Source organism: Panthera tigris, chromosome B2 (genome assembly GCF_018350195.1).
Source record: "Panthera tigris isolate Pti1 chromosome B2, P.tigris_Pti1_mat1.1, whole genome shotgun sequence".
Taxonomy (NCBI): Eukaryota; Metazoa; Chordata; class Mammalia; order Carnivora; family Felidae; genus Panthera; species Panthera tigris.
Window position 1 is genome coordinate 40,252,904 of NC_056664.1, and position 14,567 is coordinate 40,267,470.

At 52.7% G+C, this 14,567-nt stretch overlaps 1 protein-coding gene across 15 annotated transcripts in view; it reads right to left on the reverse strand.

Moving 5' to 3' along the window:
* The window catches only part of TRERF1 (transcriptional regulating factor 1), a 226,213-nt gene that overhangs the window by 26,664 nt on the left and 184,982 nt on the right, over positions 1 to 14,567 (reverse strand). For 11 of the 15 annotated variants that reach the window (XM_042986360.1, XM_042986358.1, XM_042986356.1 and 8 more), the window contains 8 exons: positions 11,409 to 13,112; positions 9,905 to 9,951; positions 8,897 to 9,047; positions 7,541 to 7,840; positions 3,690 to 4,077; positions 2,932 to 2,998; positions 869 to 1,008; positions 633 to 736 (listed from right to left, as the gene is read on the reverse strand). In XM_042986360.1, the coding sequence (XP_042842294.1) occupies positions 633 to 736; positions 869 to 1,008; positions 2,932 to 2,998; positions 3,690 to 4,077; positions 7,541 to 7,840; positions 8,897 to 9,047; positions 9,905 to 9,951; positions 11,409 to 12,854 (2,643 nt within the window). In that variant the 5' untranslated portion in view covers positions 12,855 to 13,112. The remainder of the gene's footprint in view (positions 1 to 632; positions 737 to 868; positions 1,009 to 2,931; positions 2,999 to 3,689; positions 4,078 to 7,540; positions 7,841 to 8,896; positions 9,048 to 9,904; positions 9,952 to 11,408; positions 13,113 to 14,567) is intronic. The other 4 variants (XM_042986366.1, XM_042986367.1, XM_042986369.1 and 1 more) reach the window with 2 other exon arrangements.

Here is a 14,567-nt window from a genome sequence, read left to right on the forward strand (position 1 = left end):
AGATCTGGTACGAAAACCCTGTGTTTACTAAAGGGGAAACTGAGGTTAGTGATGGAGTGTTCTTGCCAGGAATCCAGGGAGGGGGAGCAGGCAAACAGCTCTGGATCCTAGGAAAATGGCACCAAAGTGCTGGTTTGGGGACACCAAAGACCTGTGTGAAAGGGGGAAGAATGACACCAGTTGGTGCACAGGCGACATTTCACTTTGGTTAGGGGAGAAAACAGTTCTATGAACACCAAACTGGCTGACTCCATAGGAGGGAAGAATAATCAGCAGGGCATAATAGGTCACGTCTTGTTTCAGTAAGGCTTTCTACCTCCCATCACCGGAGGCCAGTTTTCTGATGGGAATTATAAGACTGCTGAAACGAAATTCTCATTTCTCTAGACAGATGTGACCATAATTATTACTTAGGAACAGATGTCTAAGCAGAAGTCCAACCGCAGGTCCCCCCCGAAGGCTTTAAATCCTCACCTACTCAACGAGCTAAGGAATATGGTGGCATGTTGACTGGTCATGATCTTAACAACCGGTTTTATGGTATGTGGGACAACACAAACTCAGGAAAAATACTTTCCAGAATTCTGACACGAAGAATGTTAACTGTGAACCCTCTTTCCACGGTTCCTTACCATCACATCACCTTTGGCCTCGAAGAGAGAGTGCAAAGCAAATTCAGAATTGGTCCCTCCACCGGGCAACGCACTCGAACAGCATAAATTCAGGAGATTCTCCACTGATGGGAACAATGAGAAGTCACTGCATCAGAGAGAGCTCAGTCTCATGGACAAACAGAACGATCCTGGAGTCAGAGACCCCTGCGAGAGGATCAAGCCTTTCCCACCCACTTCTTCCCATGGGCCAATACCTCTTTGCTGGAGGTCATGGTTTTCCAGCTCTGGCCAGGGCTTCCATACCAGTGTGGCCTTGTGTGTGTCCCGGGCCAAGGCGGAGACATCCTGAAGTTCTGGGATCTCTGCTTGGAACCTCAAGCCAATGTTGATGCGTCTTTAATGACAAGAAGGAAAACAATAGAGTGGTCTTCAATCTGAGCTCAAGAGCAACTGTCAGAAACTTGAAAAAGAAGGAAACCAATTCCTTCTGCAGGAAGAATGCAGGGGCATTTCCTCACTGTGTCATCCTAAGGTTTCAGGCATGGCCTTTTCACTGGGATGAGGAACAGCTTTAAGATCGGAAAGAGATACTGCAGGGAGCAGGGGAGAAGCCCGCCTGGATCGTCACAGCATGCTGTAACCGAGACAGGGAGGGTGCTAATTGCAAGGCAACAGCTGCCCAGAGTATGGCCGATGGCACCATTTAACCAGGAAAAATGGAACAAATACAATGTGCTGGTGATATCTGTTATCCCTTTCACACCACTTTCACCTAAATTATCCCATGTGAATCTCACAAACACCTGTGAGGTAAGCAAGGCAGGGACAATTATTCCCACTTAATAGGTGAGTTAACTAAAGCCTAGAAAGGTTAACTTGATCAAGGTCAAGTAACAAAATGGGGCTGGAACACCGGTTTTCTGATTCCTGACTCAGTGTATTCACCATGCCACCGCCTGGTATGTTCTGTGCTCATCTATGAAAACAGCACCTTTCTCTTCCATTATACCCCCCACCACCCACCCCACAACTTAAGTACTCAACAAGCCTGTTTGGACGACCAGCCAAGAATCTTAGGGAGGGGATGGGAAAGCAAGGGCATTTGGATGGAGCCTTGTAGAGAGCTGGGCACCCTGAGAGGGCTGCCTCAATGTCACTGGGGATGTGCAAGCATGTGGCCACAACCCAACTGGCTCATACAGCCGGAGATAGAGACACTAGGTTCAGAGCTAGTGAATACAGGGCTTCATGCTTTTATTATGCAGCTAGTCTTTGGCAAAAGCCTTGAAACACCAGTACTTGAGAAATAGCATGATCCTATAATTTCTACAACTTCTCATTAAGTGGTACTTCTCAAAATTCCTTATCCTTGGGGTGCCTGGGTGGCTGAGTCGGTTAAACAGCTCAGGTCATGATCTCGTGGTTTGTGGGTCCAGGCCCGCATCGGGCTCTGTGCTGACAGTGCAGAGCCTGTCTGGGATTCTCTCTGCCCGTCTCTCTCTCTCTCTCTCTCAAAATAAATAAATAAATAAATAAATAAATAAACTTAAAAAAAAAAAAGTTCCTCATCCTCAGTCAGTTGAGCATCTGATTCTTGATTTCAGCTCAGGTCATGATCCCAGGGTCACGGGATCAAGTCCTGTTTCTGGCTTCTCGCTGATCATGGAGCCCGCTTAAGATTCTCTCACTCTGCTCTTCCCGCTTGTGCACACACGCACACACACTCTCTCTCTCTAAAACAAAAAATAAAAAATAAAAAAAACTGGGGGGTGCCTGGGTGGCTCAGTCGGTTAAAGGTCCAACTTTGGCTCGGGTCATAATCTCGCGGTTCATGGGTTTGAGCCCCACATCGGGCTCTGCTGACAGCTCAGAGTCTGGAGACTGCTTCAGAGTCTGTGTCGTCCTCTCTCTGCCCTTCTCCTGCTCACACCCTGTCTCTCTCTCTCTCAAAAATAAATAAACATTAAAAATAAAATTGGCTTTTTCTTACGGTTCAACATCATTGGACCCTGTCTCTCTCTCTCTCTCTCTCTCTCTCTCTCTCTCAAAAATAAATAAACATTAAGGGGCACCTGGGTGGCTCAGTCGGTTAAGCTTCCGACTTCACCTCAGGTCATGATCCTGCGGTCCGTGGGTTCGAGCCCCGCATCGGGCTCTGTGCAGACAGCTCAGAGCCTGGAGCCTATTTGAGATTCTGTGTCTCCCTCTCTCTCTGCCCCTCCCCTGCTCATGCTCTGTCTCTCTGTCTCAGAAATAAATAAACGTCAAAAAAATAAAAAAAAAAAAAGCATTAAAAATAAAATTGGCTTTTTCTTACGGTTCAACATCAATGGTCTGCTCTCCAGGCCCTGGGGTGACTGTCACGTTGCTGCCATCAATGCTGTCTGAAGCACAAAACCAGAGGTTAACGGTCAACAAGAAATGGTACCGAAGAGACTAAAGCAAATGAGCAGCGACCTAAACAGTCATACTGGGACCCCTCTCGCGCCCAACCCATGCCAGAGTTACCCCCTGCAGTTTCCAAGGAACTGGCTGGTGTGTGGTGTTAAATGGCTTAGGGTTACTCATTTCTCACACAGGATAGGAAGCCAGCGGCCCCACTCTGGTCTGCCAAGCTCACTGTTTCTAGGAAGCCATTCACACCCTAGAAAGAGATACTGGCTACCGGGCTCTCGGTGCTTGATCTTTACACAGCATGTTCAGAAAATGCGGAAGCCTGGCCTTGCAAATACTACCTAACCCCATTCGTAGATCTACTTAGTACACTGATGCGGGGGTGCCTCAGACGATTATCCACAGCACAGGCTCAGGCAGCGTGTGCACACTTGAACCACCCGCTTAGGCCAAAGAGACCGTAATCACGGCTTTGGGGTCTCCCCAGCTGGACTGGGATTGCCTTGAGGGTAAGCACCGCACACTTATTCTGCCTCTGGCACCCGGCCCAGGGCGTGCTGCATGGAGCGGGGCCACAGCAGAAGCTGCTGGGGTAAACGCGCCCCCACGGCAGGAAGGGAGCCCCTCCCGCAGCGGCGGGGACCCGGCAGGGCCAGGCCCCGAGGGGCGGCGGGGACTCACTGGAGCGGCACAGCAGCACCCGCGGCGTGGGCGTCAGGGGCGTGAGGGGCAGCTGCGGGTGGGCGCCGGGGCCGTGGCCCGAGATGAGGACGTTGCTGAAGAGCCCCGAGCCCTGGCGCACCGGGCTCAGCATGGGCGGGGGCGTGTAGGGGGGCAGCTCGTGGGCGGGGTCCAGGAGCAGGTGCTCCCCGAGGACGCGCGGGGAGCGCAGCTGGCTCTGGTAGAGGGTGGCGCCCGAGTAGGAGGCGGCGGCGGGGTTGGCGGGGTAGGAGGGCGGTGGCGGGATGAAGAGCGGCTCGGGCCGGTGCCGGAACTTCTTCTTCTCCGGCAACGTCCTGAGGGGTTCCTCGGCTTTGGCCGGGGCCGGCTGATGCTTCTTGGGAATTTCCTGGAAGGGAAAGAATGGGCCCGTTCGAACACTCAGGCCTTCCCCGCAGGCCGTTTCCACAGGCTGAGGGAAGGGGACCCTCCGCGGTAACGGGGGGCCGCCTGTCCACTTGTCCGCCGCCCCCCCTCCCCCGCATCCCCTCCCTTGAAAAGCAGCCCCATCCGTTTCCCACAGGGCGAGTTCCGTGGCTTGACCGGGGAGAAAACTCTGGGTTGGGAGGAAATCCCTAATGTCTGGGGAGAGATGGGGGTGGTAGGAATGGTGGGTGGGCAAGAAAGAATAAATTCACATTCTTTATTGCTTATCACTGCATTCCCATCTGGTGAGCGGAGTCCAGCATGAGTGGGCCCTTTAATTCCCCACCGCTCCCAGGGGACAGACATCGGGGACAGATAACACATGTTCTGAGAAGGGGACAAGAATAATCCACTCAGGGAAGCTGGGCAGAGGCTGCGGCGAGGGGGACAGGCCTAGCCAAGGCTCCCAGGGCCAGTGACCCACACACCAGGCTCTCCTGCGAGGTAACGAGCTGAGGGCGAGCCATCTATGGTCTTTAAGGCCCTCTGCTCTCCTAAAAATGGATTTGGTCGAGCTCCCCCCTCACCACCCCTCACTACGCTCCCAGGCCTGGTAGCTCATTTGCAGTAAGCCTTTCTCCTGTGTTGCTTCCTGTCAGCAGCGTTCATTTATTTTATGGCAGCGGCACCAAGCATAGTCTGGAAGGAAGATCTGCCACGTGGATACATATATACTAATAAGTAAACATATGCACACAAATAGATAAGCAGGGCATGCCAAAGCCAAACAGAAACAGACGTGGGTTGTGTGCCAGCATCAGCCCAGAAGAACCCAGAGCTGGGTGTGGCTGGGGAGGCCACGCAGTGGGGTTGGGAGAGGCAGTGGGGATACCTGCAGAAAAGCTCTGGACAGTCTGTGGCACCCTCCCAGGCCCTGCAGGCCAGTGCCTGTCACAGCTGTAGTTCCTGGCAATTCCTGTGCCCAGGGTAGCATCTGAGTAGGAGGCAGCAAGGGGTGATGGGAAGGGCTGGCCATGGTCATGTGACCAGCTGCCTCCAGGCCATTGACATGCTCCAGTCACCCCTCAGCTCTGGGCTCCCACTGCCACCCCTCCTGTTTGTCCCTTAGTTTCATTGTCTTCGGGAGTGCTATCCCAGCCCCTGGGAAGGAAGTCCAGAGAAACTGAGAGGTGAGGAAAGAAGAGGGGGCAGAGCCCCACCCCCCTCCGGCTCAGGCTCCCAGCTCACCCCCAGGGGGGGCTCTCCTTAGGCCAGAGTGCCACAACCTGTCTCCTCTCCCCACCAGAGGGCTCCTCACCATCTGAGGCTGAGGTGGAGAAAGAGGTCTGAGGAGAATGGGGAGAGGACATCTATGCCCCTCAAGTTGGGAAGCAATCCTAAGGCTTTATATATCCTGTTCCTGGGTAACTGATGAGGCCATCTGAGCACATGCAGACCTTGCATGACTTCAACCCTGCACCGGAATCCAGACCTCTGATCACAGGGTCAAAGGTCCCTTTTGGGCTCCCTCTACTTGAGCCTCTGGTCCTGTCACTCCAACTCTCAACTCCAGGCAAGGCTCTGAGAACCTGGGCAAGAGAAGCCACCCAGAATGTCAGACCTGGATGTCACCTGACAGGAAGCATTTGCAGGGTTCCACTTCCACCAATCTATTCAGACTCTGGAGGCGGGACCACTCACAGAGGTTTTAAAAGCTCCCCCAGAACAGGGAGATGATGAGTCCAAACCCAAGCTCGGGGGGGAAACCCAAGCTCCGTGAGGGGAGGGTTTCACTTGCCTGCATCCCCAGCTGGCTAGTAGCAGAGTGGGGATTAGAACTCAGGGGTCCTCCCCAGATATTTTAATTTCTTTAAGCCAAGTGTCAGGACCTTGCTTGTGTTCACTCAATCCCAGCTACATGCTTCTTCAGCGTATCTCCTTACTTACGAGTTCTCTCTCACTTTTTCCACACAGCCAGCTCCATCAATGCCTTTAAAACCCTGCTCAGAACTGTCCTCATGGTGATCTGCTGAGCAAACTCATACCAAACTCCCTCGCACCTCCCCAGCCCCCTGTTACTTTAGCTGCCCAGGGGTGCTCCCGTCCAGCCACATGCAGGGGATCACGGTTTCTTTTCTGCCCTGGCTTTTCTCTCACTGTCTGAATTGGAGCAGGGGGTGCTGCGTGGGGCTCTGATCCCCATGTGACTAGGTGTCTTACTGTGTCCAGCTTCAGGCTGACACTTCTCTAGGGGTAGCAACCGTGTCCCTCCTACCAAATCAGGAACTTCCCTGGGCAAAGGGGGAGCCCGGCTCTGTCATTTCATCTTTCTGCCTGTTGCTGGCCTCCAAGTCCTTCTGGTTTATGAGAGCCCTCACCCCCAGAGGCTCCCCATTAGCTTCTCCTCTTCTGAGGCCTTGGTATTACACAGAGAACAAAGAATATTCTTTCTGGCCCTTTCTAGTTCTCTTCATTATTCTCCCTACCCCTATTATGGCCCAACCTCCACCCTCATGCCACCTGGGATCCCAGCAGCCACCTATTCTCTGAGGACAAATGTGACCCAGCATACACTTTGTGGGGAGGGAACAAGTCTGAGGTTGTCAACCATGTGGGTTACAGATTCCCTAGGGGAGGGAAAAAGGGAAGAAGGAAGGGAGAGAGAAAGAACGAAGGAGGGAGGGAAGGAAGGAAGTGGGGGGGGGGGAAGAGATCGAATGAGAGAGAGAGAGAGAGAGAGAGAGAGAGAGAGAGAGACACGGAGACAGAGATCTCTGCCCCAGAGCCACGCTAAGCTGCTTGGGTGAAGCAATTGGAATTTGAGAGAGAAGGAGAATTTAACAGTGAGCGAGAAACACAAATCTCTTTGCTTTCCTGGGATTGGGGGTGGGTGCCTTTCAGTGGAATTATTTTGGGAACCTTAGTAAATATCTTCCCAGGATATTTATGCAGGTGTGATACCGAAAATATCAAGCATCTGGTTAGGCTGGCCATCAGAACGGATGCCAGGGCTGCTGTATGGAGGTTCTGCTGTGCCAGGGGTTACATCTTTGACTTCTGAATTTGAGGAGGCTCGAAGATCTCGTAGGAGGAGCCAGGGCCCTGGGCAACAGCTTTTTATTACTTGGGATAGTATTTCTGTATTTTAATAGCTGTGATTACCAGCTGAGTTATCATCTTTGTTTTAATATTGGAACCCTTTCGGGTCTCTCAGAATCTAACCCAGACAATTCGCCTGGTAGAGTAACAGACAATTTGCCTGGGTAGCAGCCAGTGTGGGCAAGGATGGGATTCCCAAGGCAGCCATGGTTGCGGGGGGGTGGTGCTCAACCCGAGAGGCCAAGCCACATTGGAGCTCAGGCAAGTGACCCTGGAAGAGCTGCCCCATCTCCAGGAAAGCAAAGGGATGTTCCCACCCCAGGCAGGGGGGCAGGGCAGCAACTCACAGCAGGCGGGTGGGGGGCAGCCCCTTGGGGTGAGTGTGGGGGAGAAAGGGTCATCCTCACGAGCACGGGCATCTCGTCGTCCGACATCGAGCTGGCTGGCTTGTCTCTGGTGGAGGGGGCGGCAACGATGCTGTTGGCGAAGCCCTGAGAGCCTGGCTTGGGCGGGAGAAGCTTGACAGGGACAGACACGGGCATGACCATAGGCGTGAGGCTTTCTGCCTCGGGAGGGAGCTGCGGTGGCGGCGGAGGCGGAGGCAGTGGCGGCTGGGGCTGAGGCGGCAGGGCCTTCTCTCCTTCCTCCTACACAGACAATAAAGGCTTTGATCCTGGGCTGAGAGCAGCCTTCCCAAGGGGGTGGGGGGATGCACTTTGCCTTTTTCGAAATGTTTTAGTACATCATGCGTGGGTGACAGAGAACCACTGCAGGGTGGTGCACTCAGGATGCAAGGCTCTGAGTCCCTTGCTTAAGTGATGCCAGTTGGCAGTGGACAAGGCCATGCAATTCTATTTTCTACATTTAAAAAATCTAGACTGTTATCACTCGCATAATTAAAACAGATATTAAACATCTGTTGTCACTGCTTTTAAAGAAAAGGATATGGACTGGTGATCAGGCACAAAACAGAACACATAAGCTCTTGTGTAGGACCTTTTAATTCTATGGGCCTCAGTTTACTCATCTGGCAAATGGAAGACAAAGCTCTTTTATCTGGTATAGTCAGGCAATGGAAGTGACCTGGGTGAGCCAAAATTTTGGAGAACAGAGAGTTAATCCCACAGACTTAAATTCAGATCAACAATATCCAAAGAATTTAAGAAATTCTTCCTCGGATTTTAATCTAACTCTAAAATCGCACGGATAGTTCACCACAGGGATATCCTCCCTGGATACTCCTGAGCGTATTTAAAGACCTTCCATTGCTACAGCCTAACGCTAGTGTGCACTAATGAATAGAAAATGCTGGCTGAGAGCCTGAAGGTCACGTTAGTTTTCCCGGGCCATTGGCTACTAATTTGGAAGGCCCAAGAGAACACTGGTCTTGGGTGCTTCAAGCAGCAGAAGTTAAAAATCTACATGTTTTCTTTTGCTGTCTTTTCTAGGAGGTGGGGAGACTGGGATCTCCTAAAAAAGACTTCTAGTCCCTCTGATTTTGACCCTTGTTCATGGAACTGGTGCAAGCGGGGTCTGTTTGACCTGGCCGGCTCCTAGCATCAAAGCTTAAGCACTCCCGTCAGGGAAGGACTGTGCCTCCCCAGGTACCCGCTTGGGGTTCACATCACTCTCTGTCTGACAGCAGCAAAGCAAAGCAAGCAGCACATGGCCTGGGAAGGGCTGGGGGGCTGGCTCCTGCTAACCTGTTTGAGGCTGGGGGAGGCTCTCATTCCCCCGTGGGACCGCATGTGGCCATTCAGGGCAGGCAGGCTCTTGAATTCCTTCAGGCAGATGGAGCACGTCAATTTGTTCTTGGCATCAAACTGCTCCCCAAACACTCCTTTTGGTTGGCCACTGCTCAAGGGTAGGGCCAAACGAAGAGGACACACACGTTGAGAAAGAGGAAGAACGACTTATCACAAGACCTCACACCCCACAATGAACCCATTTCATTTATCTAGTGCTCCCAGGGCCCCGCGTGTACTATCCCAAACCAAGCCAAATTTACAGAAGGAAAACTGAGGCTCAAGAGTGGGAAAGGGCTTGCTCAAAACCGTGCAAGAGTTGAACAAAACCTGCTTCGTTCTAGGCCGTCGAGTGCTGGGTTTTTTCCTCCTCTGACCAATCACCTTTCTAGGGTCAGCTTGGGCCACCTATTCCAGAAGCCTTCCCTTAGAGACACGTGTCTAAGTCCTCTGGTTCAGGCTCCAGACTTAGCAGTTTCTCAGGTTCTGGCGCAGTATTTACCATGCCCATGATGAGGGGAGCAAGTCTGTACTATTCACTGCTGCGTTCTCAAAGCTTAGCTCTATGCCCAGCACATGGTAGGTACTCCCTAAATACTGACCGAATGAACAGCGGACAGAACATGGCCTTTGGAGTCCATCCCAGCATTGCCGCTTACTTGCTGTACAACTCTAAGCTCTCTGAGCCTGTTTTCTCTTCTGTAAAGTCATAGTAATAAAGCTAACAATGGCGGAGTGCTTACTATGCGCTAGGCACATGGTAATCCTACCTACCCTCACTGAGTGGCTTTATCACACAAAATATAGAGTGCCTAGCACATGGTAAGTGCTCAAACACAATAGTTGCTATTATTATTCCTACAAACCTCTCTGAGTAATTGAGTTTGAAAATGAATCTTGAGAGACAACCCCGGAAAACCTCCCAGTCTCCCCAAATGCCCACATGCCTCGTTGCATCAATCCTACCTTGACTCGGGGGACCCTGGCTGGGCTCTGCCATCAGGTAGATGCATCTAATTTTGAGCCATGCACGACACCGGAAGAAAAAAGAAAGAGAAAAAAGTGTGTTTCTGATGGAAGGAGTCTTTGAGCTGAGGGACCCCCAGGGCCTGCACTTCTAGAATGCTTCCTGAGCTCACTGGGGCCGGCAGTTCATGTCCGGATGCTGGGTGCACCGGACACTTCTTTCCCTTGCTTTCCCCAGCCCCCCAACGCAGGACCATGCCCATTCCGGGAGCCGCCACCAGCCCCCAGCCCACCAGGACTGTCCCCCACCTTGTTCCTTCCTGTTCTCCCTGTCCACCACTCTGCGCACAGACAGGCTCCATTCCCAAGAGAGACACGGAACAGAGAGCTGGATGACACAGCAGCATGCCCGGAGGCCGCCTGCTGGTCAGGTCAGCTTTGGCCATGTCACCTTATTCTTATATTCAGAAAGGCTCTCAGTTACCACTGGGCCTGAGTGCCAAACAAGACAGGGTCAAGGGAAGTTCATCTCCAGCCCCCAACCTCCATCAGAGCCCTCTCTCCACCTATCCCGGTCCCATTCAAGGCTCCCTTCTCCCGTGAACCTGTTGTCACATGGGTGTAGCACCTGGAACATACCAAGGCATGAGTAGTGCCCAGCACACAGGGGGCCGTTTTGTGGCAAATCCATTTGGGAAACTATCAAAGGTTAGCGACAGTGGCCCACAGGCCTGCAGACAGTTTTTGTTTGGCTAGACCGATTTGAAAAGTCCTGAGTAAGAATGCCAAGAGATGGGGCATTTGTCCTCCAGGCCAGCACAGCTGGCGCCATCCCTGATGGTCTCCCGACAAGTCATTTTGCTTACTCAGTTGAACTGCCTGGATCCTGAGGGCGGCTAAGATTTTCATCTCTGAAGCTACAGGAGGTATCCCCTCTGGGAGATTCACAGCGCACATGGGCCTATTAAAGGCTCTGAGAAGCCCCTTAGCACTGCAACTTGACTCCCTTTAAGAACCCCCCCGCCCCTGCCGCCACATTTATTCATCTGGAGAACCCATCCCCCCAGCCGTATCTATTAAACGTTCTCTGGTAGTTCTCTTCAGAGCAATATACTTTGAGCAAAGCTGTCATAACGTGGTCTCCTTCCCAAAGGGGAAACAATTTCACAAGGAATTCCCTGAGGATTCAGATCGCAGGGGGCCAGACACTCCTGCTGGATTATCCCTGGACCCTTGACTCAGGCCTTGACTGCTACATACATCATCCGGGACCTCCCGTGGTATTTTGGCCACCTCTGTCACAAGGACTGAGTTGAAATTGATTTTGTATTCCACATGCCTGGCCCGGATCTCGCCTGGCACACGTAGGTTAACGTTCGTGGGGTAAAAACAGAACAAAAAGCACTGGAGGGGCGGCAGAGAGGACGGGGCTCCGCACACACTCAGCCCTGGCTGGCCCTGCAGCACCCCGAGATACCAAGAGAAACTCCCCCCATGGGAATACCTGGGGCCACAGGGCACTGGGAGACAGCTGCTGGTGCTGAGGCCCCATGTTGTTGAGGTGGATCCCGCCGGGGGACAGGAGTGGCCGATGAGGGAGGGCACCGCTGAGCCGGTTCAGGTCCGAGCTGGCCGGGTCTCCCATTCCTGCCTCAGGAGGCCCCAGGTCGCCGTGGGAGCTCAGTATGGCCGGGGCCTGCCTGTCGCTTGGGTAAGTCTTGGGCTGACCGTCGTCGCGCTGCTGGTGCTGGGGCAGGTGGCTCTGGGGGCAGAGGGGGTGGCTGTAGGGCTGCTGGGGCTCCTGGTAGTAGTACTGGGGCAGGGAGCCCAGCTGAATCAGCTGGACGGCGTGCGCCTGCTCCGGGGCGTACGGGTGGGGGTCCCTGTGGTAAGAAGGGGGCTGTAGGTGCATCTGCTGCTGCTGCTGCTGCTCTTGCAAGTGCTGCATCACGGGCTGGGATGGGTAATACTGAGGTATCTGCATGGAACCCTGCCGCTGCTGTAGCTGCAGCTGCTGCTGCGGCTGCTGAGGCTGTGGTGGGCGAATCTGCTGCTGCTGTTGCTGCTGCTGCTGCTGCTGCTGCTGCATTTCTTGCATGGCCATCTGCTGCTGCCCGGCTTGCTGCTGTTGCGGCTGCGGGTAATACTGGTGCTGTTGCATCTGTGGCACGTGCTGGGACAGCATCTGTGGGGCCTGCAGTGGCTGTCCGCCTTGCACTGGCATCTGCGCCAGTGGCTGCTGGTAGTCATAATACAGATGCCCTTGGCTAGGGTGCGGCCCTACCTGGAGAGTTGATTTGGACAGCCCGCCAGCGAAACCAGGGTGAGCCTGCTGGGGCACCTGCTGGTAGCGAGAAGGAATAGCCGGCGCTGGGGGCTCCACCGGTTTCTGGGCCAGCAACTGGCGGAGGGCACTGTCAGGGGCTCCGTCCATCACTGCCGACTGGGTGTGCAGCACCTGGGCCATATTGTTGACCTGAATTCGCAGGTTCTGGTTGGCAAACACCTGGGTGAAGGAGTCTAGCTTGTGCAGGACACCGCTGGTGAGTTTCTGGGTCCGGATCTCGCTGGCCTGGGAGTAGGTATATTGGTAGCCATCGGTGGCCTCAGCCTGGGCCGGTGTCCCCCACATCATGTTTGAGTTGGTCAGGCCGCCACGGAGCTGGACGTGGTTTCCGGGTCCTGTATGACTTCCCCACGCTCCCTGCCTCGAGGTATCTACTTGGCCAAGGTTTTTGGAACCAACAGGCAAGCCTAGACCATCCCGAGTATCTTGAGGGAAGTGGGGGGAGATGGGCGATGCCTGAGGGGCATCCATTCCAGCCCCGGCGACTGTATTCCCATAGTTGTGGTTCAGCCCGCCGTGGATGCCAAGTGGTGGCTGTTGGTAGAAAAGGTTCTCACCACTGTGGGCCACGTGATTGGTCTTGTATAGTTGCTGATCCCCCATGGCGCCTGCCTTGGTCGTGAACGTCCAGCCACAAAACCATAAAAAAAGGTCAATGAGACAAACCCAAAAGGACTGAAACCCTGAGAAGCTGAGAGGAGGCGTCCACACTATTCCACGGCTGACATGTCTGTGGACGTGGCTGCAGCCAGATGTTCCTGTTGGCCTGTACCACTCATGTGCAGAGCGGGGGGTTTTACATCCTCACCGGGGCTGAGGTATGGACCAAACACCACCGTGGCGAAGAGATGACGCTCACACCTGCAAGACAAGATGCAAAGCACAAGACAGGATTTACTTGGATGCTCTGCTCGAGCAATTACATCTACCACGACCAGTTACAGGATTAAATACAAAACAGGAGACTTGATTAGAAATAGCCTGTTTCATACACTGCACACCCTTTACACTGATTCTGCAGATCTGGACCCTCATGTGAGACATGAACTCTCTTCCTTTCAAGCCATTGCTCAATGGCTCATTAGCTTATTGATCTGTTAATTCATTGTTTTGCTCACTGATTAATTCATCCATTCTTCTGGGACTCGGCTATTGAAAGCCCAGCACTATCCTAGGACCTGCAGGGGATAGGAAGAAGTTTAGGACATTTCATTTATCAACTTCTCCGCCCAGCAAACACTTACTGGACACCTACTAAGCGTAAGGCACAATGCCAAGAAATGATTAGGACGTGGGCCAGCTCTTGAGATGCTTATAGTTAGAAAAGGTGATGATAGGTCACATGAATAAGTATGATACAAGGAGAAAAGAGATGCATGTAATAAAAACGTAAAAATAACAGACATGGGGGGGGGTGCCTGGGTGGCTCAGTTGGTTAAGCGTCTGACTTCAGCTCAGGTCATGATCTCCCAGTTCACGAGTTCGAGCCCCGCGTCAGGCTCTGTGCTGACAGCTCGGAGCCTGGAGCCTGCTTCGGATTCTGTGTCTCCCTTTCTCTCTGCCCCGCGCCCCACTCGCACTCTGTCTCTCTCTCAAAAATAAACATTTAAAAAAATTAAAAAAAAAATAACAGATATGGGAACATAGACTAGAAAGCTTATGCTGGATACGAAACAGAACTGGATAAATTTCCAAGGAGGAGTACTGCACATGCTAGTCTGCCTGTTAGCTCAACACAGTTCCTCACTTTCTGAGGTTCCTGCTCAGGGAAACATGTATGCACAGTGATGACCTGGCACGAAAAAACCACGGTGGGACAAGTCTTAGGAACATGAACTAGGGAATTTGGAGAGACTGGTCTAGTCCGGTGTGAGTCTCACAGGTTCTATAGGGGACTTCTCTTTTTCTTTTTTTTCAAAATAATTATTTTGGGGAGAGCACAAACGGGGGGGAAGTGCAGAGGATCCGTAGTGGGCTCTACGCTGACAGACTGACAGCAGAGCTCGATGTGGGGCTCGAACTCATGACCTGTGAAGTCATGACCTGAGCTGAAATCAGATGCTTAACTGACTGAGCCACTCAGGTGCCCCCCCGCCCTTTTTCAAAAAATGTTTTAGGGGACTTCTAGCTGGAATATGTAAACCCCTGGCAATACACGAAGACCTTTAAGCACTACACTGCAATCAAAGTTTGTTTGTTTTTTAACTTTTATTTGAGAGAGAGAGTGTGTGCAAGTGGGGGAGGGGCGGGGGGGGAGAGAGAGAGAGAGAGAGAGAGAGAGAGAGAGAGAGGGAGAGAAAATCTTAAAAAAAATTT